Source organism: Equus przewalskii, chromosome 17 (genome assembly GCF_037783145.1).
Source record: "Equus przewalskii isolate Varuska chromosome 17, EquPr2, whole genome shotgun sequence".
Taxonomy (NCBI): Eukaryota; Metazoa; Chordata; class Mammalia; order Perissodactyla; family Equidae; genus Equus; species Equus przewalskii.
The window spans coordinates 75,446,567-75,472,980 of record NC_091847.1 but is presented as its reverse complement, the minus strand read 5'-3'; the positions used below and the strand labels follow the sequence as shown (position 1 = coordinate 75,472,980).

The following is a 26,414-nucleotide window of genomic DNA, read 5'->3' as shown; positions in this document are numbered from 1 at the left end:
GACTCCTCTCCCTTAACTATGTCTTAGTTTTTTGCAAAACGACACAGGAGATTTATCTGAGAGTCTCTGAGTTTATTCAGTTCTGTGACTGAGGATTATTTTTTGGCCCATCTCCCCTGAGAGTGTAGACGGTCATGTGTCCACGGTTGGCCCTTGGATGCAGCTGCATCTGGTGCCTGTGGAAATCAGCTTCAGGTCAGAAATTATTCTGTTACCTGAAGTTGCATGTCAATTGAAATAAATTCTGGTCAACACTTTAATAAAGGGCAGTTATTCATTGTGTTAATTTAGGAGAAAATTCCTCATATGGGAATTTGGGCACCCAAATATCATATCTCAGTAAATTCACAACCATTGCAAGGAATGAGTGACCCTGTCTCCCGTGAGGGAATGAAGTCGTGTTTCTCTCCCCCAGGTACCTCCCACCCCTTCCTACCCTTCGAGTCTACAGTGATACATCTTCTCTTTCTTTATAGGCAAAAGATAATCGCCAAGAATGAAGAAATTTATCAACGATATGGGAGATCACCTTCCCTTACTGTTTATGAGGAAGATTCTGACACTTTAGAAGATGGTAGCAAAAAAAGACAAGAATCATGAGCAGAGAAGTTGTTCTCTGTTGCCAAGGATGGTAGGAACCCCTTCTCTGTGGGCCTAGAGAACTGCTGTGAGGTTTCTTTGAGAAATGCATATGGTGAGTTTAGTTCTTGGGTTGCTTTGATTGTATTTGTCTTTTCACAATTTGCTTCCCTCTGAGTGGTCTGGAATGTATGAATGCTTATCTCAATTACATAGATTTTCATGACTCTTCGTTGAAGAGTGATGTTCTTAATAGCTGGAGCTGAGCTTTCTCTGGGCTTTGTACTATTTTCTCTTTCCCTTTTACATGTTTTATTGTGAAGACACTGAGCTGAAGAACTTCTTCCTATTAAATGTTGACTACATTTTGTGGTGTACCTTTTGTCCCCCTGGCGCTTTTAGCTAGCTGGAAGGATAACTTATTGATATGATTCCAAAGACCTGTCTCTCTTTCATGTGCCCCACTCCCCCACCTCCCTAACCTGCGATTTGGAAAGAGTTTCTGGTGATTCTGCCACTTCTCTAAACCATCTCCAGAATTCAAACGCCCACAGGGCAGGCAACGTGAGTAAGTGAAGTGGGCTGGACATAAGGAAAAACAGATCACAAGCCCAGGGATAAAGGGTAGTTGGCAGCAGCCTCAAAGGAGGAGACAGGGCAGTGGGGGGATAGCAGGATGGGACTGGGTGAGCCCATTCCGTTCTTGCTATACAGGAGCATGGGGTCAATGTGGTCAGATCACCTGATTTTTCAAAAGAAAGTATTCTGGTTTTTATGTGACATCTCCCAATTTTTAAATATGCACAATGAATTTTTTTAAAATACAACTATGTGAGACAATACTGGGAGGCTCAAGTAAAATGTTTTCACTTGATACAAATGTTTTCTACCTGCGAGATGCCATTGACAAAAAAACAAAAACGAAACAAACAAACAATCCAATCTCCAAGGAATAGTAAGGTAAAATTATATTTTATTCTATTAAAAATATTTTTGAAAAAATCTTCTTAAAAAAACTTACTTCTTAAAAGTAATGTAATTCCTAAATATTTGGAATGAAATGATATATATAAAAAAGAGCAAATGCAGAAGAGCACAGCATCATTAGTAAAAAAGCCAGTTACACTGGCTGAAACAGAAGCATGGATAAACCATCAGAGCAATAAGAGAAAAGGCTGAGAGGGGAATTTAGAAACAACATAAAGAATTTGTAAAATATTTTTAATTTTTAAAAGATTTTAACATAAGAAATATTTTAGGGGCTGGCTCCGTGGCCAAGTGGTTAAGTTCGTGCTCTGCTGCAGCGGCCCAGGGTTTGGATCCTGGGCACGGACATGGCACAGCTCGTCAGGCCACGTCGAGGCGGCATCCCACATCCCACAACTAGAAGGACCTGCAACTAAGATATACAACTATGTACAGGGGGTTGGGAAGACAAAGCAGGAAAAAAAAAAAAAAAAGAAGATTGGCAATAGTTGTTAGCTCAGGTGCCAATCTTTAAAAAAAAAAAGAAATATTTTAGAGAAAGTTGTAAAGTAGTGTGGAGGATGGCTTGGAAAGGGAAGGACCGGAAGTACAAAGAAGTGAATATCAGATTAACATCAGCCCTTTCAAAAGTGAACTTAATGGTGTACTTATGAATAACAAAAACAAGGGAAATCATGCCAGGTTTCATGAAATCTCAGTGTAAACAGTCTTGGTGTCTTTCCCACTGGAGAGCAGCGTCTTCTCCCAGCTCAGGAGAGGAGGCTCGTGTCTGTCCTTCTGAGATCACTTGTCACTCTCGCCAGCTGTCACCAGGCTGGATGTGGGAGCGTCACACCCTGAACCTCATACGCAGGGAGCAGGAATGTGAGTCTGGCAAATTCTCATAGGAACCAGGAAGGAGGGGAGGGTGAGTATGGGTTTCTTGACACTTACTGTCTCCTGACATTTAACAACGTTCGCTGATCCGAGGCCTTTCACCACCTCCCCTTCTTCATGTGCCTCGTCAAGTCTCTGGTCTAGCATTAACTCTGTGTTCAAGGTCAAAGCTGCAGAATGGAACCCTTAACTTTGTTTTTAAAGTTTAACAATTTGAAGGGAATTAAATGATTCTAAGTTGAAAGCAGATGAGAGATATGTGGAAAACATTCTGTCACTGTTTTTGACTCTTTATGATATTATATTTCTTTTAAACTTAACTAGACTTTAAAAATCTACCATAAGTTTTTTAAAACTTTTTCATTGAGTTAAAAATATAATTAAAGTCGTGCCCATGGCTAGAAATGTCCAGCTGTTATTGCAGGGCCAGAGAGTTAGGCTTGAATTTGCATAAAAATTAGATTGTCCTGACTCCCATTCTCTCCCTTTCCGGCCATCCAAAAAAAAAAAGGCAAAATAGCAGCATCTTAGTAACAATAAATTAAGCATAGTGTTACGCAAATAAACAATGGCATCAATTCAGAGGGAAGACGAGTCTTTTTCTCAGCGTGAAAGTAGGTTGAGGCATCTGTTTCCCCATATTTTTCTTGTCGTCCTTACTGCTCACTTCAAAGTTCACATTGGTTAGGATGGTCAGAATGTCTTCGCCCCTGAAAAGTAGAACATAACATGGTGACATATGTGGGGACAGAACAACTGGTCAGCCCTTCCATCTGCTGTGCTCAGTGATAGTTATTTCCCTCAAAACATCAGGCATTTGAAATAATAAGTTGCTAAACCAAGACCTACCACAGCTTTCCGAGCAAAGGAAATGAGTTGTCTCAGAACTTAACAGCTTATCTTCCGTTTACTCAGGATCTCTACTAACCATCAGAATCTTCAGTGTCAACATCAGGTTTGGTTTCTTTCCCTCCTGACCTGTTTGTACCTCACTCTGCTCCACGTCCTATGTCACTTGCCCCCCATAATCGCCTCAATACCCCCCAACATCCACCCAAGCATTGACATTGCTTCTGTGGATTCACCTATGATACAACCAAACTTCAGGCAAGTGAAAATCGAATGTTCCCTGAAACCACCTCTTCTCTTTCTCACCAGCCTCTCTTCTCAGGTTAGCTGGGCAGCCTGTTTGTCCACTTCTGTAGCTAGCCCAGAGAACCTTGCAGGGTTCATGGTCTGAGTTACAAAATGAAAACATAGTGTTGATGTTATGGTTCACTCCTTTATCTGCTATGGGACATTCTTGACTTTCATACACTTAAAACATAATGAGATATAGAACTAGAAAGAACCTGCAGACGATTCCCTGGTATTCATCTGTCACCTGTGTGTGCATTTGGGTGAACTGTGACATACAAAATCATCATTTAACTAAAGAAAGCACAGGATGTTACAAATGAGGGAAGGATATTTTCCCACATTTTGCGGCTTCAAATCAGGCCAAATTAGTGGGAACATAAAGCGTTTTTACTTTTTGGTACTTATCTCCCTTGATACACCAAGAAGGTTTGAGGTTGGATAGTTACTATAGAACTTTTGACACAGTTGGCGGATTTTAAACATTGAAATGGGCTACTGCCTTCTTGGAAGACTTCCAAAACTAATTGAGTTGTCTCAGTTATGTTTCTGCCTAGAGACAAATCTGGACTATATGCCTTTACCATCCTTCCCAGCTCTATGATGCTCTGATCATCCTTTGAGGGCTAAATAAAGAATACTCCTTAGTAGGTATCTCCATTTTTTCCACCTGTTAACTAAAGACGTTAACACTTGCCCTCTCTCCCACTTTGCAACTGACCTAGGAAGTACAGCTTTGCGATCCACAGCTAGACATCTAGAGATGAATGAAGTTCTTTTGCCTACTCAACTCAGCTCAACTCAACTCAACACTGAGGAGGCAAAAATTACCTAGGACATCTTTCTCTGAGGCTCTGACAAAGTGACTGGATATACCAGGTCCCTTCCAAGGGGTTTCGGTAGGAAACACAGTTGTTCACAGTGGCCATCCCCAGCAGAAAGTCAGCCTCATCTGGGATGCATCTCTTCTGAAATGATGAGTCCATTTCTAAATAGGCATCCGTCAGTTCCGAGTCAGTCTCAACAGCTATACCTTTCTGGTAATTATCCCCTTGACAAGCCTGAATAAAAAAGATTTTGGGTTTGCCTGCGAGGGAAGGGCAGTTAGAACCAGTGAAGTAAGAGGTCAGCTCATAGATGGAGGCTTCCTGCCCATCGCAGCCGTAGATGATGCCCTTGTCTCCATGGGAGAGGATGCAGCAGATGAAGCAGTCCTTCTTTTTGTGGTCCATCTCTTGGTACTCTCGCAGAGCATCACAGATATCCTTTGCTGTGGAGTTTTTGTAAGGCACTACCTCAAAATGAAGCTCAGTAAAGGTCATGCTCAAAGCCTCTGAAAAGTGAAATAAGCAAAGTCATATTACACCACAATAATTCCCAGACCACAGCCCAGAGCTAGAGAGAACATTGATCAGATAAGAATTTGAACTGAAACTTCAGAACAAAACCCTCTATATTAGTAGCTAGATTCCACAGGCTTCTAATATTTACTACCACCAGCTGAAAACATTTCCTAGTCCTGAGGCAAATGAGAAAGGGGACAGAGCTGTTGTTGGCCTGTTGTCTTTTCTCAACTAGTCTACAAGATGGGTAAGCTGTAATTTAGGCTTACTGTGGAACCAACCTAAAAAATGATTGTATTACTTACATAATTAGAAAAAAAGGTAAAATAATTTTCTTAATAAAAGATCTATATTTACTTTATCCTGAACATTCTCAAAAGGGCTTATCATAATACAAGGTATAAATGTTTAAAAAGTCAAGTAGAACTAAAAGGCCTGTTATAAAAAAGCTATCCTGTCTCTGCCCTTCTCTCACCCAGTCGTGTTCCATGAAGGCAACCATTTCCAACTTTTAACTACTTTTTTTGGTATTAGCCTCCATTTTGTAATAAATTTGAGTACATTGCTATTTACACATTTATAAATTTTAGACTATTGTATTGAGTTCCCATTATGAAGGATGAGCATTTGGTGCTCTTACACAATTATTTACAACTTTAAGTTGAATCAACAGTAATATTTGTATTAGCAGAACTATGTAAACACAACATTCTTCAATTGTGCTTCCTTTCTTACTAAATTTTTTGTCTTTCCTGGAATTAGCAATTGCATTATTTTTCATTGCTTTGTTTTCTATATGCTTAACATTATTTCTCCCCAAAATGCTCTAATAGACTTAGTCAGTCTTTCAGCATTTTCAGACTGCCTGTCTGATCCTCTTTCTTAAAAATGAAAATTATATACATTTAAGGTGTACAACATGATGATATATGTAGTGAAATGATTACTGCAATCAAGCTAATAAGGTATCTCCTGACATAGTTACCTTGTGTGTGTGTGTGTATGTGACAAGACCACCTGAAATCTACTCTTAGCGTATTTCCAGTATTCAATACAGTGTTATTAACTATAGTCACCATGCTGTACATTAGACCTCTAGACTTATGCATCCTACATAACTGCAACTGTTGGTATCCTTTGACCAAAAGGCCAGAAATACAATCAAATATTATTTTAATTAAAAGTTTTAATAGTAAGTGAATGGAAATCAAAGGTCTGAAACCTTTTCTTCAATACCAAGATGTATGTTGATGAATGATGTAGTCAATGGACTTAAGTTGTGTGGTTTTTTAAAATCTTAGAATGGATTTACTTGACTAAACAAAATTAACAGAGACCATTAGCATAGTCCTGATGATTAAAATCAGCCTACTTTAATTTTCTAAATTTTACTCAATTGAAAAAATACCATTGCCTGATATTATAACTCAATTACTATTTTCAAAAATTCTTTAATCAAATAAAAATTCTTAGTATCACAATGGTTGGGTTGAATTATTTCTATTATTGCTTTTTATTGTAGCCATTTCTATGTTCACATGCTGCAAATTATTCTTTCATTTAACTTGTAAGTTCTCAATTTTAGCCAAAATAGGCTGAGCAAAAGGATTTCTGGCTAGATTAACATTTGAAAATGCTATTTCTGTTAAGGACTCACAATTTCTGCTGCCCTCATAGCCCGACTTTTATAAATGCAACTTCTACAAGTGGTTTTGATACCAAGGCAATGTTTCCGCCTAATATCCAATGCATTCTCCAGAAACACTGCTCGTTTAGTGGAATTAAAAGTAAAGCGATTGCTGCTTTTCATTATAAGATTTTTGGTAAAATTTGATATTTTATCTGTATACATACATTGCTGTGATTTAAAAATTAATTTAAAAAAAACAAAAGCAGCAAACTAGCAAATATATAAGAATGTTCTTCACCTCCACAGGGAAATATGGTTATAGCCATTTTTTTGGAAACATGTGGCCCTGTTCGTACAGCTTTCCTTCTCCCCTTTTGATAAAAACGTAGGCATTAGAAATATTTCACCTCTCTTTGGGTTCTACTGTACCTGCATCCAAATCCGTTCCATTCCTATCCTTAATGTTCTGAAGTTTGGGCACGTCCCGCCGTGCGGCGCTAAAATCATGATTGTTAAAGATCAAACAGTATCCTCGAGGTTTGCTTTCCATTCGGTAAACTTTGTCTGACGTCTGAAAAACAAAAATCCAACCCAGGCGCTGAGTCTGTGGGTCAAACACTTGAGACGTGAACAAACAGCTCCCCAGTGAGAGGTCAGGCTGCCCCGCCCCCCAGCCAAGATGGGACGCACGCGCACTAACCACCAACGTGACATCTTTTCCCAAACGAGCTGGTTTCCGCCTCTTCCGCTCTCGCACAGGCTCCCCAGGGTCTGCCCCAACTTAGTGTGTGCAGTCAGTGCCCCAATGCTTGGGCACTTTTGCACTGATATTAATATTGTTGTATCATCATTGTTTGTTCTCCTTTCTGCTCAAGGCAGAAACCCTCAGTACCAGGGGTAGGATCTACTCATGTGTGAAGCTCGCTCTGCAGTTGCTGAATGGATGACAGGTCTTGGTGCTGCCTTTGGGCTGTCCCTGGTGACCTTGGGATTCCCTTGGCTGTTTACTCAACTCATCCATGCTTCTGGCCTAACAGCTGAGAGCCAGCTCCTCACACACAACAGAGTGTGGCCCCAGGATCTTTAAAGCTGATGGCTTAATCCGGCTTTCAGGACCACAGCAACTCGAGGAGCACGATGCCACGGTCAGGCAGGTCTGGCTCTGCTGCAGGTTACACTGTCCACACTCTAAGACCTGATGGGACAGTCAGAGGTGGCCCTGTGTCCTTCTGATGTTCCCAGGGCTGTTTCAGTGCTGACATATTCAGCCTTTATTGGGAAACCCGTGCAGCTCCTTGAGGTGGAGAAAAGGCTCCAAGCTAGGGGGCCGAATTCTTGGCTCTACTACTTGATAATCTTAAGACTTAGGGCCAGTGACCTGATGGCTCTTGCCCTCAGCCTGCTGGCTGTCGGCGGGACGACACTTGTGGAGTGCCTTACTGTCCACCGAGTGCCAGTGACTGCAGTTAAGCCTTGCTCTTCAGGCTGAGCAAGGCCTGGGCGCTCACTCAGGAGCCCACCAGTAAATGGTCTCTCAAGCTGAATTTCAACTCCCCCACGGGACCGTGGTGTTCCTGCGCTTCCGCCCCGGGAGAAGCAAACGGGCTAGTGAGTCAGTGGTGAAGTGTTGAGTGTTACTAAAGAGAAGTGACTGCATCTAGAAAGCCCATTCTCGTGCCAGCTCACTGAGAGGGAGCACAGAGGCAGCTAGATGGTGAGCGTTTGCTGCTTGTCCCTAATCACAAGGGAGAAACAGCTTTGAAATGTCAAGGTGGAAGAAAAGGCTTTGCTTTTTCCCATCCTGCTGGCCTCTTCCCCCACAGCCCTCTCCCAGTTCGCTGCTGCAGCTGCTGGAAACATGGTACCGGGTGGCCCCTCCAACTATTCCAATGCCTCTGTCTCTGGTTTCTAAATAAAATTTTAACACGTAAGAAACCGAAGAGATCACATTTTTAAAATTAAAAAACACATTTTAAAGTTGTCCTTTGTGAATTTTTTCTACAGTTCTCAAATTTTTCAGTAAGTCTCTGCCCCTTATTCAGTAACTTTCTCTGGAAGCTAAAAAAAAGCTAAGGAATGTGGTAACTAGAAGCTGCAATGCGCAGAGAAAAAGGAACGGGAGGTTTCCACGTACCTGGGACTCGCTGTTCTGCTGTCCTGGAGAGTCGGACATTGCCTGCCCTGCGAGCGAGCCCTCCCCTGCGAGCAATCGAGACACAGGGGCGTGAGACTTGTGCAGAAGGTAATCTGCTAAAGAAACATGTAGCACGAAGACAACATAAGGTCCCTTTTAAAATGAAAATTCATGGGGGCCGGCCCCGTGGCCGAGTGGTTAAGTTCACGCACTCCGCTTTGGCGGCCCAGGGTTTCACCAGTTTGGATCTTGGGCGCGGACATGGCAGCGCTCATCAGGCCACACTGAGGTGGCATCCCATATGCCACAACTAGAAGGACCCACAACTAAAATATACAGCTATGTACAGGGGGGATTTGGGGAGAAAAAGCAGGAAAAAAAAAAGAAAATTCACAGACTGCCTTGAACACAATATCCTTGCAGTGCACAGAATAAGTAACAATCTTATTACAACTAACTCTGCAGGCATTTCAAACTTGCTAGCCTGGGGCTGCAGGGTCTGTGTCTTTTGACAGTTCTCTTTACATCTTTCAATGTGTAGAGAAGGTGACATCAAGTAGGCACTGAGCCTTCGTCCTGATGTTAGGAGAGCAGGTCCTTTCAGATGTGGCTGTGATAGAAGGTTGTGGCCAGGAGGCAACGAGGCCTGATAGCCTCGTTGTAAGTTAACTAAATAAGTCTGGAAAACATATCTCTAAGTATTACCATTTGAAAATTCATCCGGACTTCTTTCAAGGCTGATTCTTCCCTCTGAATTAAAAAAAGAAACACGTGCATATTTGATTAGAAACAACTCTGACAGAGAGGAATTTGTCAGCTGAAGAACACCTTTTGCTGATTCACAGCTGTCACTTTATTTCTACCTCTGCTTAATTCTTCATAATCGTTGATTTTCTTTAGCAGGCTCTTGTTGACTTGCTCACAGATTTTTTTCAGGGTGTCCAAGTTTCTTTCCCCTAGCATGACCCTCTTCTCCATCTCTATGAAAATATCAAGCAGGATCTAGAGGGAGGAGAAATAAAGTTGCAAGACTGCATTGAGCCACATTGGCTTTTACATTAGATTTTTTTTTTTTACTTCTACTTTCTCCAAGCCAAGGGCCCACCCTAGCTTCTGAAGCCAACCCTCGTGAGAGGACATTCTGGCCCTATAAAGACAAGTGACTACTAGGGAAGCAGTTCTGTGTTTTCTGGCCCAGAAAGACAGAAATGGAAGATAGAGGAGAAGCCACATCAGACGGCACCCAGGCCCCAGCTCGTGTGCTGAAACCCCTGTGGACGCCTCTCTGTGAGGACTGAACAGCCGAGTGCATGGCTGAGACCCAGCAGCCTGGGCCCCATGGTGACAGCCTTGGGGACTGCTTCACACCTAGCATTGCCTACACACCTGATCCACTGCCAGACCTGAGTTCCCTCACCACAGACGCACACACAGACATGCACACACACATATCACACACACACAGTCATGCACACACACATACATGACACCACACCAAATACACACAGACATGCACACACATGCATGGCACTGCACATGCCCCACACAGGCTTGCACACACACCACACACACAGACACCACACACACACACACAGAGTTCCAGGACCCAAGTTGTTTCAGAGACTGAAGAAATGAGGAAAATGTCTCAGGCCCCCCACTGTCTTTCCTGGCTCTGCAGGGTCCCACATGGGGCTGTGCTTCCCACAACCAGCCTTCTTCTCCTGCTCCTGACTCTGCCTTGCTCCTGATAATTAATGTGAGCAGCACTTCACAGTATACAAAGGAATCGTATCTACGACCCTCATGCCTGAGAGCTTTCTTCTTCTCTCTTGGAATAAAAAGTGAGAATTCAGTTTGCTTTCACCAGACTAGCCCTCTCTTCCGTCCCAGAAGCCACCCGCTGACGCATCCCCGGGACTGAGTCTCTCACTGAGCAAGACCAGGTCTTACCATGTCGTCATCCAGTCTGCATTTGGGGAGCTCCCGGCTCAAAAGAAACTTAAAGGACTTCAATTCCAGTTTGTTGACATCTTCTGAAATCTGAAAAAGCATGACCCTGTGGTGGAAATGGAGACACTTTAGAAAAGCTTTCTTCAGGGATTCCCCATTTGATGCACAGAGTCACAGCACGCTTGATTCCAACGGCCTCCCTTTAAAATAAAGCCAGCTAATGACATAATTTAGAAGTTGAGTCCTTGGAAAGAGGCTGGCGCAGTGACACAGACGACTAGACTCATGCTCAACCATCCCACCCTTAACAGAATTTAGAGTTCCGCCGAACTTGTTCTGTTAGTTTCAATTAAATGAACCCTGTTTTTCCTTTGTCCCTTCACTATAAAATCAAGATTTTGTTGCAATAGAAAAAAGTTTCAATTTTGGAAATAATCCTTTTCAAAATGCAAATCGCATCATAACTTCCTTAACTAAAACTCAACAGTGTTCTCCCAGTCCTTGCCTTCAGTAGGAGAGCCAAACACTCGGTTCTGGGCTACAGACCTTTGTGACCTGAGCCCAGCCCACCTCCTCCTCTTGGCCACTCCTCACCACCTCCCTCATGTCCGTTCCTGGCACATCCAGCTGCCTGCTCCTCACCCCTTTACGCCATGCCCCCTACACCCCGTTCCCTTGTCTATCAACAGACCATCACTCATCCACTAAGGCACTGCCTGCGGGTCCTCAAGGCTGCATTCACCCTGCTGTGCCTTTGTTCACGGTCCATGCCCTTTTTGTTTCCAAAAGCCCAGACGGTTGTGAGATGAGTGTTTAAGTGCAGGGGACCCAGAATATGGGTGTCGGAACCTTGATCCCACCAGCTGTGAGCTGAGTGACTTTAGACATCTTATACATTTTTTGCTCATCTACACTTGAAACTATCTACACCAGTGGGAGGTGTTGAGACTACGTGAATGAGTTTATCTGAAGTGCTTAAACCAATCTTTGGCAACATACTAAATGTTCAATACACAATAGGCATTATTATTATTTCCTAATGTATTATAGGCTCTTGGCATATGCCTGCTGAATGAACAACGGAATGTTTTATAAGTGAACAAAACCTTTCATTATTATGGTGTAAAGTAAAGTAACTTTAATAAAAAAATATGTTAACTTCAAAATTAAATTAGAAAATTAAAATTCCAAAAATAAAAATAGTGTAGAAATAGAAGTTACTCAGTACTATCATCTACTTCGTGCTCTTTCTCAGGGAATCTCTACCCTAAAAATATTTCTCTAAAGCCTTCTCAGTTTGGCCAAGATTGGGTTCAGTCAAAACTTTATTTTAACTTTATTACAAGTTAGCTTGTCCTTTTACTTTCCTCATTACTGAAACCTGCTGGCTTTCTTGTACCATCGTTGTCTAAAAACCCTGAATAGTTTATAAGACATTTATTTTACAGGTAGCCAATTATAATTTGAAAATAAAACTGTCTAGTATTTTCTTATAAATGGAAAGTGGCCGCACTGGCACATTTTTAACTTCCTGCTGACGTTTAACATTGATGACCAAGCAGTAGATGATACTTGTGCTAATGCTTACGTTTCCAAGCTAAAATTGGAAGATTTTAACAGACAGACCCTGCCCTACGTGGGGACTCTCGGCCTTCCGACAGAGAGGCACAGGCCATTGTCTGGCCTTGGCAGTTTGTGTCAGCCTAGCTCATGTGGCAGAAGGAGTGCCACTTTCAGAAGACCAAGACAGTGGGCACAAGACGAGACCCTCCAGCTTTCCTGGTTCTAGGGTTGTTGTTTTTTACGATTAATTGATGCCTTAAGGAAAAAATTCCTCATAAGGACTTCACAATTCTATTAAACCAAACTTATCCAGTATTAAACGGTGTCCTCCCCCACTCTCCCCCCAGTTCAGTCTGCCCAGAACGTGTCAATGTGACCTTATGGAAAAACTGTCTTTACTGATGTAATTTTGTAAGATGAGGTCATACCAGATTAGGGTGGGCCCTAATCCAGTGACTGGAGTCCTTAAAAGAAGAAGGATTCAGACAGACACAGAGAGAAGAATGGAGGCAGGGATCGAGGCGACACACCTAGAGGACAAGGAATGCCAAGATTTGCCTGCAGAAACCAGGAGCCAAGGGAGGAGCATGAAACAGATTGTCCCAGGGAGCCTCCAGAGCAGAATCTGCCCACACCTTGATTCAGACTTCTAGCCTCAAAACTGTGAGAGAATAAATTTCTCTACTGTGTTGAGCCATCGCGTTCGTGGTACTTGGTTACGCCAACCCTAGGAAACAAACGCCCAGAAGGTCTCCTTTGTCATTTAAAATCAGAATGGTCATGCCTCAAGTAGAGAAACAGACGACAAGGAACGTGCCAGAATCTCAGGTCTCTGAGCAGAGAAGGATGGCAATAGTAGAGGACAGCGGCTTTCAGCCCCGGCTGTGAGGACTTAAGGTCGCACGTGCCACAGTTACTGACACACAAGCAGAGACAGTGAAACGGGCCACAGCTAAGGTCTGAGTACAAGTTTTCTGAAAGGAAAGCCAAAAATAATTTTAAGCAGTGTCTCATAACGGGATGTTGCAAGAGAGACCTTGGCAACGTGTTTCTATTTTTAAAGTCTTATCACCGAATCTCAAAGATGTAACTGAATGTGGCTTGTCACCCCTGGCTTAGCCACTCTCCCACGGGAGGGGCGGCCGAGCTGCCAGGCCCTTGGCAACACCGATGACCTAAGCCCTTGCTGTCCTCCTGGCAGCAGCCAGGCTCACAGGGGCTAAGCCGGCTGGGACGGGGGGCGGGCCTGGCCAATCCACAGCGGCTCACACCCCTCACTGGAGAACTTTAGGATGGAAGTCTTCACGTGTAGACTAAAGGCCTAAACCCCACTGGGAATTCCCGTGGTCATCCACAGCCGGTGGGAGGGGGACCTCAGGCGGGAAGCAGTGACGCTTTATCCAGTAACAGGCAAAGCGAGCACACTATGTGGGCACCAGCAGAGCAGAGGCACCCAGATCATAAACACACGACAGAGAGAGAGACTGAACATTTAGAAAAGTCTACTTTAATGTCAGCAGACCTATAGGTAACGTTTCACCTTGAAAAAAAATTTTTATTTTATGCCTCACCTTTTCTTTTTCCTGAATTATACATAAAGTCTCTAAATTTCTCAATCTGGCCCTGGTGGGACATCTTCCCAGAGCCTCCAAAGTCACACACGAGCCGCATCAGCCCCGCCCACAGAGACGCATCCGTGCAGCCCGCCCCTCCCGGGCCCACAATGCGGAGGCTCTCCCCACCTGTAGGCAGAGATCTGGGCCCTGCCCGGTGACTGCAGCTCTCTCTCCATCTCCTCCTTGCTGGTGTCCAGCTCGGTGGTCAGTAGATCCAGTCTGTTAATTCGGAAAAGCAGCTCCTTCAGGAAGGACAGGTTGCTCTCCTCCAGCAGTCTCTTCTCCTGGAGCCTCTGGAATAACATCAGGGCGTCCTGGATGGGTTCCTGCTTCCTTTGTGGGATGTGGTCCAGGCTCAGGAACTTGAGGGAGGCCAGCTCGTCACTGTCCAGCTGTTCCCCAATATTGTACAGACAACTGTTGAAATTCATTCTGGTGGAGTGTTAGGAGAATGCAGTCGTTGCCTAGGTCAAAATACAATTATATTCAGATGAGGAAGAAAGGTACCATTTACTGGTTTATTGTCTTATCAAAAGCTATTACCTCTACTATATGCCAGATATTCTGCTGTGGATACGGGGGAGAAAACAAAGAGGACAAGCTCCTGCTCTCGAGTAGCTTACTAATTAGGAAGGTAGATATACAAAGTAGCCAATGGTCAGAGAGTTGTGACCAGGGTGCGGTAGGAATGTAGAGGGAGGATCCCTAACTCCGTGTGGGGAAGGGCTTCCCTACAGAAGGCACCTTTGAGGAGAACATGGGAAAGGACAATTCTTGCAGGAAATAATTTATGCAAAAGACTGAGGCAAGAACGTTCAAGTCAAGTCAGGCAGCAAAAGGAGCTCAAGAAAGTAAGCACAAAGGGTTTGGGACGGGGAGTGAGGGGGCAAAGGGATGAAGCTGTTGCCAGGAACCGTTAGAAGGAGCCTCATCCTTGAGGGCGAGGGGTTCAGGCTTTGTCTTAAACATGATGGGGATTTAAGAAAGGATTGCAAACATGAGAATAACATCATCGACTGGGTATTCACCTTCACACTGTGGAGGACAGGGTGGGAGTGTTGGAGGCAGAAGAAGTGATGGGACATGACCGTAACAATGGTGGTGGGAGGATATGATGCAGGCCTGTTACCCAAGGGCCTTAGCATCAACACCCACAGCTGGTCAGAAACCTGAGACTGGAAACCGAACCAGGCCAACCCTGTCAATCCTTTCAACTCAGTCTCTGAATCAAGTTATGTGGTATTTTCACCAACTACACATTTGAGTAGGTGAAAAAGGAGAGGGCAATATTTCAGGAAACCCCAGGCGACTTTCACGCAAGCAGCCCAGGGTCTGGGGTTTCCCCTCACTCGAGCCCCTTATGTCACCTTGGCTGACTTCTCCCCAGCCTCCCTGCTCTGATAGGCCCATCTTCATGGTGAAAGGAGCCTGGGAGCTCCTTTGTGAGTGTTTGTACCAGATTCTTCATAGGAACAAGACTGGGACCCGGCTCTGTAAGGCGGGCTACAGTGTCGCCCGCAAAGCCAGCAAGCTCCCCCACTGCCGACTGCCGCAGGGAGGTGGGTAGTGCAGCGGTTCAGAGTAGGGGCCTTTGGGCAGCTCCCGTCCTCTGAGCGTTAGATTGCTCCTCTGTACAATGGGGATGAGAGGAACACCCATCTCCTAGAGCATGTGAACACAGAACACCCACGATGCATTTAGAATAATGGCCAGGAACTAATGGTGCCAAATGAGGGCTAACCCAAAAGAAGGTAAAAGACCCTGCTGGGGGTCCAGACAGGAACCAGGCATGTGACCAGGAGCACTTCCCTCACCCTCCCAGTTTTCCCATCCCCTCAGTTGGAAGCAGCGGTTTTCAGACTCTTCGCAGTGGAAGAACTCTTCGTTAAGCCTTACTCAGATGCTCCTTTGCCTTAAGAGGTGGTCCTGGAGGGCTACCGTTTGCAAACTTTGAACCGGAACCTTTAAGTTCCCATCCAGCTCCAGCATTTCCTCCATCCCACAGACTCTGTGCCCTTGGGCACTCTCCTTAACCTCAAATAACCTTAACCTGTTTCCACCTATTTCCTCCCTGGAACCAAGCAGATGAGTGGGCTCCCGGATCTGTAAACGCCCTGTGTTCATTAACATTCTTGGATGAAACACAAACCCTGAGTCTGTCACTCAGAGGTCGTGATCAAATGGACCAGGACCATCTATTTTCTACATCTGATCTTAAAAACGAAATACTCGCACATTAAATAAGTTTTAATATCTTTAAAAAATAGCCCAAAAGTCTTTGAAACTTTTCGTTTTTCCTTTTAAAAACACCTTTCGCCTCCTTCCTGATTATAGAAGCAGTATTTTTTGGTGAAAATTGAAAATACAGTGAATTATAACGCAGTCACAGTCATTATTATTATACACCACACACACACAAAGATACATGTGTATAAAAATTAGAATCAAGCTGCATATCTAGGTGTGTACACCTGGTTCCCCCCCCTTAATATTGATAATGAACATCTACCTCTACCATTAAATATTCTTCTTTGGCATATTTTTAATGTTTCTGGATTTCTAGCATGTGATTATATCACAATTTATTTTAAGCAATTTTTCATTTCTTTAGTGTTAAAAATCATATTGCATTGAGAGGCTTTCCCATATATCTTGTACATATCTCTGATTATTTCCTTCTTAGAATTGGAATTATGGGGCAAAATCTTTTTTCTCCCTTTTAATCTAGAACTTACAGCATTGTTTAGATGTTTTCTTGATTCAGGAAACTAGAGGGATGATGCATTGGAAGGACAAACTTTGCACAGGATTCACGAAGGCTGTAGAGCCTAGACCTTTCATTGCAAAAGCAGTCAATTATCAAGAAAATACTTTTATTTAGGAAAGATACTTTAAATATCTGGCCAGCACCTAACAGCCTATGTTCAAAGTACCACAAACAAAAACTGCTGGACTTAGAAGGAAACAAACTAGCAAGCCCGTTTCTTAAATCCAACTCTGTAGAAACACAAGTGTGGTCAACAGAGTATGTGCATGGAGTCTCAGCACAGCATTACGTGGACCCTGAACAACTAGAAAAGTCCCAAATGTCCTTCCATCAAGGAACGGCTACACAGACTAAGGGGTAGTCATACTACAGAGTAGTATGCAGGAGTTAAGAGAAACGCACTCAGATCTTCTGAAATAAAAATAGGTAGATATCCAAGACGTGCTATGTGACAGTGAAAAAAGTGAAGAAAGCAAGTTGCAATATAACAAAAAAATCATACCATCTAAAAATACTCAAAGCAACAAATTAGATTTTTGGTGACTACAGACATTTAACTAAAAGCAGGAAATAAAAGGTAAGGAGGTTCTGGAAAGAGACATACCAAACTCATTAGGTTACTCTCTCTGGGCAGTGGAGGAGAGAACTAGAATTCGAGGGTGAAGCATCAAGAAAAGGGAACGTGCCTTTCCTGTAATGTGTCAAGGAGAAGGTATGCAGATACGACCTGTGCAAATGAAATTAATGTGAAAATACTAGCTGGGGTGTGTTCTTGTGTCTAAGGTAGTCTAAGGAAGTACGTGGGGGCAGGGCAGGAAATGAGGTTTGGTGGGAAGCAGGGGGCAGATAATGCAGATCTCAGGGCTTCCTCCTCCAGGTAGGAGGCCGGGGTACAGAGGAGAGGCACAATCCCATTTGTGTTCCTAACAGAAAACAAAATATTAGAAGAACTTAAACTTTTAAAAGAGGTTAAGAGAACTCGAATAAGTTACTTTCCCCCCAAATAGCAGGAAACTTTCACACATCTCTCTCAGAAACTGAAAAATCTATAGAAGACCTTAGAAGATCTGAGTAGCACAATCAACAAACGCCAACAGGCATTTCCTCTCAGTAGCAAATACGCATCCTTTCAAACACATACAAAATATTCACAAGAATTGTCCACAAAGAAAATCTTAATAGATTTCTAAAGAGCAGAAAAATACAGTCCACATTTTCTAACACTTAAAAGTTAACAATGAAATTAGAAATTAATGTGTAATTAGAAATTAACAATAAAAAATGAAATTAGACTTTAACCATGACAAATGGCCAAAACAAACACACTACAAAAAGGGCAGTCCACACATAGGTGGCTTTTCCAGCACAAGGTGTCAGAACAGTTGGGCAGACTTCTAGAACAAACTGAAATGGACCCTAACTGAAAGCCTTACATCAAAATAAATTTCAGATGGATCAAAGATTAAAACTCTAAAATTAACGTGCTAAGGAAAGAAACATAGGAGAATTTTTCAAAATAATCTTGCAGCAGTGAAGAACTTTTCCAAGGATAACAGAAAGCCCAAAAGCCATTAAGGAAAGATTGATAAATGTCCTTAAATAACAACTGAAATATTCTGCAAAAATAACCTGAACAAACAAACAAAAATCTTGCACTGGGGGAAAAAAGGCAATGATTTGATGTACGATAGAAAAGGGACCAATTTTCTTAAAATAAGCCTCCTATAAGTCAATTTAAAAAAGAGAAAGAGAGAGAGGTGAATAACCCACTGCATAAACAGGTAGAGATCACAAGCAGACAGTCCAGAGAAAAGTATGTACAATGGCTTTACTTTTTAAAACCAACGGCTTTTACACATTTGAAAAGATGTTCAACTTCATTCACAGCAAGGAAAACAAAAAGGGAAACTGAAATTGCAAACTACCATTTTTTAACCATCAAATTGGTGAAGCCCAAAACTTGCAATACAGTGCTGTGAGAGGGTGGAATAAAAACAGGTAGGTGGTAATTTGACCATATGGGTCAAAATATAAAATGTACATATCCTTTGACCGCATCATTTAACTTCCAGGAGTTTTTCCTACATTAGCTTAAACGTTAGTGTGATAAAACACACATAAAGGTTACCTATGGCAGCATTGCTTGACATAAAAGAGTAGAAAGAACCATTTATCAGTATCAGAAGAGTTAAATAAGCTATTAATCACATTCAGGGGAACTCTATTCAGCTCTTAAAAAGGATGGGAAGATCTACATGATTGGAAATGTGTGATTTATAAAATGGCCTGAGCGGCCCTGCTGGTCTAGTGGTTAAGACTCAGCGCTCTCACCACCATGGCTCGGGTTCGTTTCCCCGGGCCCTGACTCCTAGGTTGTCATACTGTGGCAGCGGCATGTTTGCTGTGATGCTGAAAGCTATGCCATCAGTATTTCCGATACCAGCAGGGTCACCCATGGAGGTGAGAGGATGGTGCAAAAAGACCAGGCAGGGTCAGCTCTGCTGTCCACATGGTCACTAGGAATTGTCCACGGCGCTAACAACAGTATAATGCATTATTATGTGGTGCATGGATTTGTGTATTCACAGGTCTTTAAATAAAACACACAGGAAGCTGCTTCACTGGTTGCCTCAGAGGAGAGGAACTGGAGGGATGGGAGAGGCTTAGGGTGGACAGAAGAGGGGCTTGCTTTACATTCTATAATACCCTTTTTGAATTTTTACCATATCCATGTATTACTACTTTAAATGTACAAATACCTAAATTAAAATCTTTATTTAAAGACTCATTTTCTTTCATATTCTGGAAAGGACGTAAACTATGTTCAGCCCTGTTTAGCACAGTTAGGGCCAGTGTCCCTAAAACTTTAAATCCGTTCTAAGCACTGTTAAAATCTCATTTTACAGAATAAAATTGATCAAAGAATCAAATGAAAGCAGAATCTCCTTTTTCCCTCCACAATTATTTTTTTCTGATGATAACAATGCTTATTGTATTCATTCTAGAAAATACAGAAAAGATTTTTAAAAAAATAAAAATTAGCCATAATTCTATCACCTAAAGATAGATGCCTAATAATACTTTACTGTCTTTCTTACCAAATATTTTATGTATACGTATTTTTCCACACATTTGAACACACCATATTTCTGAGATATAAGTAGATTTTTCCACTGGCAACATTGTAAGAACATCTTGATGTCTTCATTTTTTTTTTCCACAGCACAGATTTTTAAATCTGTAAAGCATCTAATCATATGAATGGGCCATAATTTATGCAACCAGTCCCTGATTCATTTAGGATGATCTTAAAATGCAGATCTCCATGTACACTCCTGATTATATTCCTAGAATAATTTCCTAGAAGTAGTATTACTGAGTCAAAAGGAATAAACCTTTTTAAGTTATATAGTCAATAGTATTTTCTGACAGTATATAATTAAAAAAAGAATCCTACAATCCAAAGGCAGAATGACATGAACTTGGACGTGACATGACTGGTGCTCGGCTCCTGTCCTCTGTAGCCAGTTCAGCCACGCATTTCGTCATCTTTGCAATAACACGACGATGCTTCCTAAGTGATTTTTGCATCATGCCGTAATGGCGCTGAGAAGGACGCCTGTGGTAGGGTACTCAGTCTCTGTGAGTTTGTTCGATTAGGTGACAAGTCTTTCTAGTCACAGTGCCCGGGCAGCAATCACCTGCCCAGGATCTTACACCGTTTACAGAGGGCGCCTGCCAGCATCAGGCTCTGAGTGCAGGCACCCGGCTTCTTGTTTCACAGCCCCGGGTTCACGGCCCGAGCCCAGGGGCCAGAAATGTTGGTAAAGTAACAGCTTTACAAGAACACTCACTGCTGTATTTTTCTGATCCTCAAATAGTAAAAGTGCACTTGTGCCTTAGAGAAAGTGAAGAAGAGTGTAAAAAGAAAAAGAAAAATCTCTCAGAAACTCATCATTCAGAAGTAATTCTTCTGTCACATTTGGTGTTTTTTTCCCAATTTAATTTACATATTTTGTTTTAGTGTATGTATGTACATATATAAGATGTATAAATTAGAATCTTTTGGTACATAATACGTATAAGGCGGAAGAGAGTGGTGGATGGAAACACCTCCAGGAAGTTTTCTTTTACTTTCAATTTTACAATATGTGTTAAATAATAAATCTGTTAAATAATAAATTCAACTGTATAATATCTGTTAATAATAAATCTGCTACATACAAATATGTTATATATAAATATATTTGTAGTATATAGTATATTTTATATATTATATAATAAATTTATGTCAGGAAGTCTTTCCATGTAAATGTGTATATTATGATATATAAATGTTTATAACATATATCCCTGTAAACATAAAAATATTTTTTCTTGTCTCATTTTACTACAAGCCTCTGAAGAACTATTATCGCCCTCATCTTACTACTGTGAAAAATCAGTTTAGAAATCAAGGTAATGAGAGCACAGTCAGGCTCAGATTTAAGCATCTCACTCGGGAGCTGCAATGCCAGGCTCTGCCAAAATTCAGACTTTTTTCTAATTGCACTTGGAAGCCAGTGAAGGAATTTAGCAAAAAAAGACATATAATCATAATATTTTTAAAGATTAAAATTATAAAAAATTTTAAAAGACCAAAAAAACCCACCCAAAACACGAAAACATGAATTCTTAACAAATCCACTATAGCAGAGAGAGGGTCAGAACTTTACAAACCAACCAGCAGGCGCTGGAGCCTGGATTCAGACCTCGGCACCTCATTCCAGAGTCCCAACTCTACCCTCACCTTATACGCCACAAGTTAAATTGCAAATAAACTCCATCTACGCACAAACAATCCTTCTAGCAATATTCCAGCAGCACGCTAGCTCCTTCAGTGATATGGATAACTACCTCAAAGCTAGGGAAAATAAACCCAAAACTTGCATTAACCTTTTGAGACAAAAATCTGCATCTCATTCAAAGCTCCAGAGAACTTGAAAGCCGCTCTGAGCCTAAACCCCTAAGTGAGGGTGTGGCTGCTTCCTCCACCCAGGATGGCCACCCCAGATTGGGGGCTCCCACAGAACCTGACAGGCATCCACACGGTCCACCGCAGGGCCCTGCGGCCAGGGCCTTCCCACAGCATAGTAAAGGTGTTCAAACTCAATCAAACCTGTAACCAACCAGTAATTTTCCAACTGAATGACATTCATGACTTCACCTCTGCATGCTTGACCCCACAAGCACAGGTCTCTGATTTTGTCGGTCTGTGCATGCCATTCTATTATTTTCTGGATTGTTCTGTACCTTTTTAATTTCCTTTAAAAAATGAATAATTGAACTATTTGGGTTATATGGATAGCTATATGGATAGCTGTACTTGGAGCATTCCAGAAAAGCCCCCAGGGACACATCAATCTGAGCTGGAGGGGCCTTGAGATCTGGAAACTGTGGGGCGCTCGCCATGACTCTCAGAGGAAGTGCTAACTCTGTGCTCTACACTCCAATGCAAGGATCACCCAGATCCCACCCTCAGCAGCCTAGAAAACTCTAGAATCGAAGGTCTTCTTCCCCAAAGGCCCAACCAACCTTACAAAGGCCAATCCTGGGACCTTCACAGTGGCAGCAGCTTCTTCTCAGGCTTCTTTCTCCTGGTGCATCTAAGACAAGAGTGAAAAACAAGTGAAGAACCAAAAGCACAGCTCGCTCTACTTCCTGTTTTCAAAACTCCTGAGTCGATAGGCTGAGTGAGGTAGGCCGGCCTCGGAGCCGCGCCTCCTCCTAGAGCTGCGAGAGAGAGGCCAGGTACAACAGGCCACAGAGTGCTGGCTGGGGAAGCTGGCCACCCGAACCTTGGCTCTGGCTGTGTGACTTTGGACGGGTCTTTTCACCTCCGGGGCCTCAGTACCACAATCCGAAAGAAGAAAGTTGGACTGGATGTCAACTAAGAACACTTTCTTTTCATATTTCAGGAATTTACAGATTTTCTGGGTTCATTATTAAGACTTTAATGTTTTCATTCAATAAGTATTGGTTGAGCACTTCAGAGAGATCGTGAGATCTGAGAACTGCGTGCCCTCCCCACGGCTCTCACGGCTTGCTAACTCCTACAGCTAACTCCCGCAGTTTCCCACCTGCACTCAAACACAAGGATCACCTCCATGGGCCCCGAGGCCACTAGATTCCCCCCTTAGCAGTCTAGAAAATTCTAGAACCAAAGGCCTTCCTCCAAGGAGGCCCAGCAGACCTTACCACAGAGGCAAATCCTGGGGCCCTCACCGTGGTCTGGGCCCTGGTGATGTGAACACATCTTAGCCTTTTCTTTTTGCTGTGAGTTGGTTGAAATGTTTTCTGATGTTAAAAGTAGGGGAAAAAAATCAAGTACCTCTCTTCTCTGAAACTGCCTTTTTTCTTTCCCCAAAAGAAACATAAGCTTTTGGAGGGCAGAGGCTCACATGAGAGCTGAGAGGATGAGACAAGGTGTGTGGAAGCGCCTCTTCGCCTTAACAGGCGAGGCAAGGGTGCCACGGTAATATGAAGCCCCTCACGACCGCTTGATTCCACCTGCAAAGCCCGTGTGAGAACACAGCAAGGGAATGAAAGCCTGTCAGTGGCTAAATCCGCGCCCAGGAGGTGTTCCCTGGCTCTTTCTTGATGCTTCCTGAGCATCCACCCCACCACTTGTCTTGCTATTTTGTGACTAGTTCCTATCCTGGGCTGTGAGCCTCACAGGTCAGGTACCACATCTTTCATGTCCGTGTTCCCAGGACCTGCCACGGGAGTAGCAAGATCCAGAACATACAAACGTTTCCTGCAAATCAACAGGAAAAGAAGGACAATGGATACAAACGTGGAGCTCCCTGACAATGGATACAAACGTGGAGCTCCCTGATAGGATGCTCAAATAGCCAAAGGTACCAAGTGATGGTCAAACTCATCAGTAATCCGGGACACGCAAAATGAAGCAACGAGATACCCACTTTATACCTATCGGATTGGCAAAGGCTTGCGAGATGGATCAGGCCAAGGATTGGTGGCCAGGTTCTTACGTAGTCCTCATACAGGATTGTGGAGCCTGTCCACCATGTGTTCCCTCGCAGTGGTTAGGGAGTGGGACCTGGCAAAATACACAGAACTTAGAGGGCAGAGTGCTTCCTCTTTACAAATAATACTAATACGTAATAATAATTGCTAACAACTACTGGGTACTTCGTGGTGCCTGTCACTCTTATAAGTGGTTAACACATACTATCTCCTTCAATCCTCCCAACCACCTCAGGAGGTAGCATTAATCCCATTTAATGATGAGGAAACAGAGAGAGAAATACTTACTTGCTCCAGGTGACAGAGTTTAAAATTAGTGTACACACACAAAACAATGATACATTTTGCAAAGACACAGATCAATTCAGGGATATGTATCAAAAGATGTAGACAGTTGTCTTTGGGAGCCGGTGAGGGGGTTGGAAGTGCGGTGGGAGTGGGGGGATCAAAGAAAGTGCCTAGAATGCAGCGGGGGGGGGGGGGGGGGGGGGGAGGGCTGCGGGCTGGGAGTCCAAGGACGACAGGGCATGGAGCCTGATAGAATGATTAACTCAACCTCTGTCCCAGGGCCTAACAGAAAAGGAAACAAACATAAGTAGGTTAATAAAGTCTTGTGGGATCCAGCAGGAGGGAGTCAGTGTGTCTGTGTTGAGGTGTCTGGGGAGACTCTGTGACCAGAAAAGCAGCAGAGGGACTGGAGGCTCCTCAGAGTTAAAGAGGCACGAGGCGGTGGCTGTGGTTCAGAGAGGAACCTCGCTGGGGCATCAGGACCCTGGCAGGCCCTGTGGTGTCCCCACTCGGCAGGCCAGAGCTGACCCCCAGTGAGTGAGTCTGGAAACGCGGTCCCCAGAAGCCATCTCTGCACCAGGCACTCACCTTCTCCAACCAGTCCCAGCAACATCACAGTCACCGGGTCCCCAAGCCAAGACCCCTGAACAGCCTAACTTCACACACTCAAATTCCTGAGGCTTGTCCACACAGCCAGAGAAAAGTCCCGTGAAACAGGGAGGGAGGAGGGGAGCAGAAGGGAAACGCCTCCAGGAAGAAGACTTCTTTCACTTTCGATCTCCCCGCCCCAGCTTTTCTCCTCCGAGGGACTCTCTTCCTGTTTCTCTGCTCTCCACATTCAGAATTTACTAGCAAATTCAACAGGGCTTTAAAAAATGACAAGAGGCAGAGGAGAACCTGTGAAATCATTGCCCTCCGGCAGAAGGGCAGAATCTGGTCTCAGCAAGGAGAAAGAAACTGTCTCAACAGAAAGAACTAGAGAATAAGCCTGATTCCTAAAACTGGAGAACAGAATGACTCACTCCAACAAGAAATGTTTCTTATTTGAAGCAACCGATGCCCAAGATCCAACCATTCAGAGGAGGAGGAGCTGACAGACAATTCGTCATTGTGCAAACTGAAAACCAGGAAGCTGGACATGCTTTACTGGAAGGCATTTCTGCTGACTACATTTAGTATTAATAACCCCTGTAAAAGACAGGCTTCAGACTGCCATGGCAAGTATAATGCCACTCTCCCCTGACAGGGGTCTGAGGAGAGGAATTGCCCCTCTGTGCTGTGGCCCAAATCTCAGCCTGGAAGCCACAGACTAGCCCTGAGATCCTGTGGCTGGGGCGCTCCTTGAGTCAAAGCAGGCTTCTAGCTGAAATGTGGGGAGACTCTGCGTGAAAAAAGGGGGGTGGGTCTGATCCAGTCCTGAGTAGGCTAACAGCACTGTTCGCACCCCTGGCCACGCGCCCAGGGCTATAGTGAGCAGGGCCTCTCCGAGCGGAGGCTGGGGCGGTGGTGATACGGAGATCTGTCTCTCAGGACCTGCCCTGGGCCCTCCCCAGCTTTTCTTCGTCCTTCATACCCTCCCCACTCTCTGCTTCTGTTTCCTGTTTGAATTCTTTTAGGGATTTTCTGCCCGTTTGTTTTCTTTTATAAAGATTTTATTTTCCTTTTTCTCCCAAAGCCCCCCGGTACATAGTTGTGTATTTTTAGTTGTGGGTTCTTCTAGTTGTGGCGTGTGGGATGCCGCCTCAGCACGGCCTGATGAGCAGTGCCATGTCCGCGCCCAGGATCCGAACCAGCGTAACCCTGGGCCGCTGAAGCGGAGTGCACGAACTCACCCACTCGGCCACAGGGCCGGCCCCTGCCCTTTTGTTTTCATATCTTGTACATTTTAAAAAATTATTTTATTGAGGTCATATTGGCTTATAAAATTGTGTAAATTTCAGGTGTACATTATTATATTTCCGTTTCTATATAGATTGTATTGTGTCCACCACCCATAGTCTGGGGTTCATCTGTCACCATACACATGTGCCCCCTATACCTTTTGCCCTCCCCCAACTCCTTTCCCCTCAGCCACATGCAAAAGAATGAAAGTAGACCACTATCTTACACCATATGCAAAAATTAACTCAAAATGGATTAAAGACTTGAATGCAAGACCTGAAACTATAAAACTCCTAGATGAAAACGTAGGCAGTACACCCTTTGACGTGGGTCTTAGCAGCATATTTTCAAGTACCATGTCTGACCGGGCAAGGGAAACAAAAGAAAAAATAAGCAAATGGACTACATCATCTTGTGCATTTGTAACTGAAACACTGACAATAATGCAGTACCTATATTTGTACCCTTTACACGAATTATCTCTAATTCTCTCAGCAATGCAGGGGATCGTTCTCCCACGTGATGGATGAGGAAACTGAGGCTTAAACAGTTACATAGACTCAAACTCAGTCCTGTTGGGCCACACACAAGGATTTTTCCACTATAACACAATAGCCCCTCTTCCCCAACGCTT

General features: G+C 43.5%; 2 protein-coding genes across 12 annotated transcripts in view; one reads left to right on the top strand and one right to left on the bottom strand.

The window, feature by feature from the left end:
• The window catches only part of FLACC1 (flagellum associated containing coiled-coil domains 1), a 37,188-nt gene extending 35,146 nt beyond the window's left edge, over window positions 1–2,042 (top strand). For 4 of the 5 annotated variants that reach the window (XM_070580741.1, XM_070580738.1, XM_070580739.1 and 1 more), the window contains one exon: window positions 477–2,042. In XM_070580741.1, coding sequence (XP_070436842.1) covers window positions 477–600 — 124 coding nt within the window. In that variant the 3' untranslated portion in view covers window positions 601–2,042. The remainder of the gene's footprint in view (window positions 1–476) is intronic. The other variant, XM_070580740.1, reaches the window with a different exon arrangement.
• On the bottom strand, window positions 1,536–24,919 carry CASP8 (caspase 8). 7 transcript variants are annotated; one of them, XM_008541812.2, is made up of 11 exons: window positions 24,488–24,919; window positions 23,555–23,684; window positions 22,157–22,227; window positions 13,942–14,279; window positions 10,637–10,742; window positions 9,550–9,688; window positions 9,392–9,436; window positions 8,687–8,751; window positions 6,982–7,123; window positions 4,411–4,912; window positions 1,536–3,152 (listed from the first exon to the last, which is right to left on the bottom strand). In XM_008541812.2, exons 4-11 carry the CDS (start codon window positions 14,244–14,246, stop codon window positions 3,017–3,019), a joined length of 1,440 nt encoding a protein of 479 aa, XP_008540034.1. In that variant the 5' UTR covers window positions 14,247–14,279; window positions 22,157–22,227; window positions 23,555–23,684; window positions 24,488–24,919; the 3' UTR covers window positions 1,536–3,016. The 7 variants fall into 7 exon arrangements, with proteins under 7 accessions (XP_008540034.1, XP_008540035.1, XP_008540036.1 ...); XM_008541813.2 differs by having other exon boundaries at window positions 23,548–23,684; window positions 24,488–24,636; XM_008541814.2 differs by lacking the exon at window positions 23,555–23,684 and having other exon boundaries at window positions 24,488–24,627.
• Between the last annotated feature and the right edge of the window lie 1,495 nt (window positions 24,920–26,414).

Coding starts and splice junctions, on each gene's coding strand:
- CASP8 (XM_008541812.2), bottom strand. CDS start 14,246: ATGAATTTCAACAGTTGTCTGTACAATATTGGGGAACAGCTGGACAGT. Junction 4,913..6,981: donor TGGAACGGATTTGGATGCAG/GTACAGTAGAAC, acceptor TTCACTTTTCAG/AGGCTTTGAGCATGACCTTT. Junction 3,153..4,410: donor CTCAGAGAAAGATGTCCTAG/GTAATTTTTGCC, acceptor TCTACTTTTCAG/GGGCGAAGACATTCTGACCA.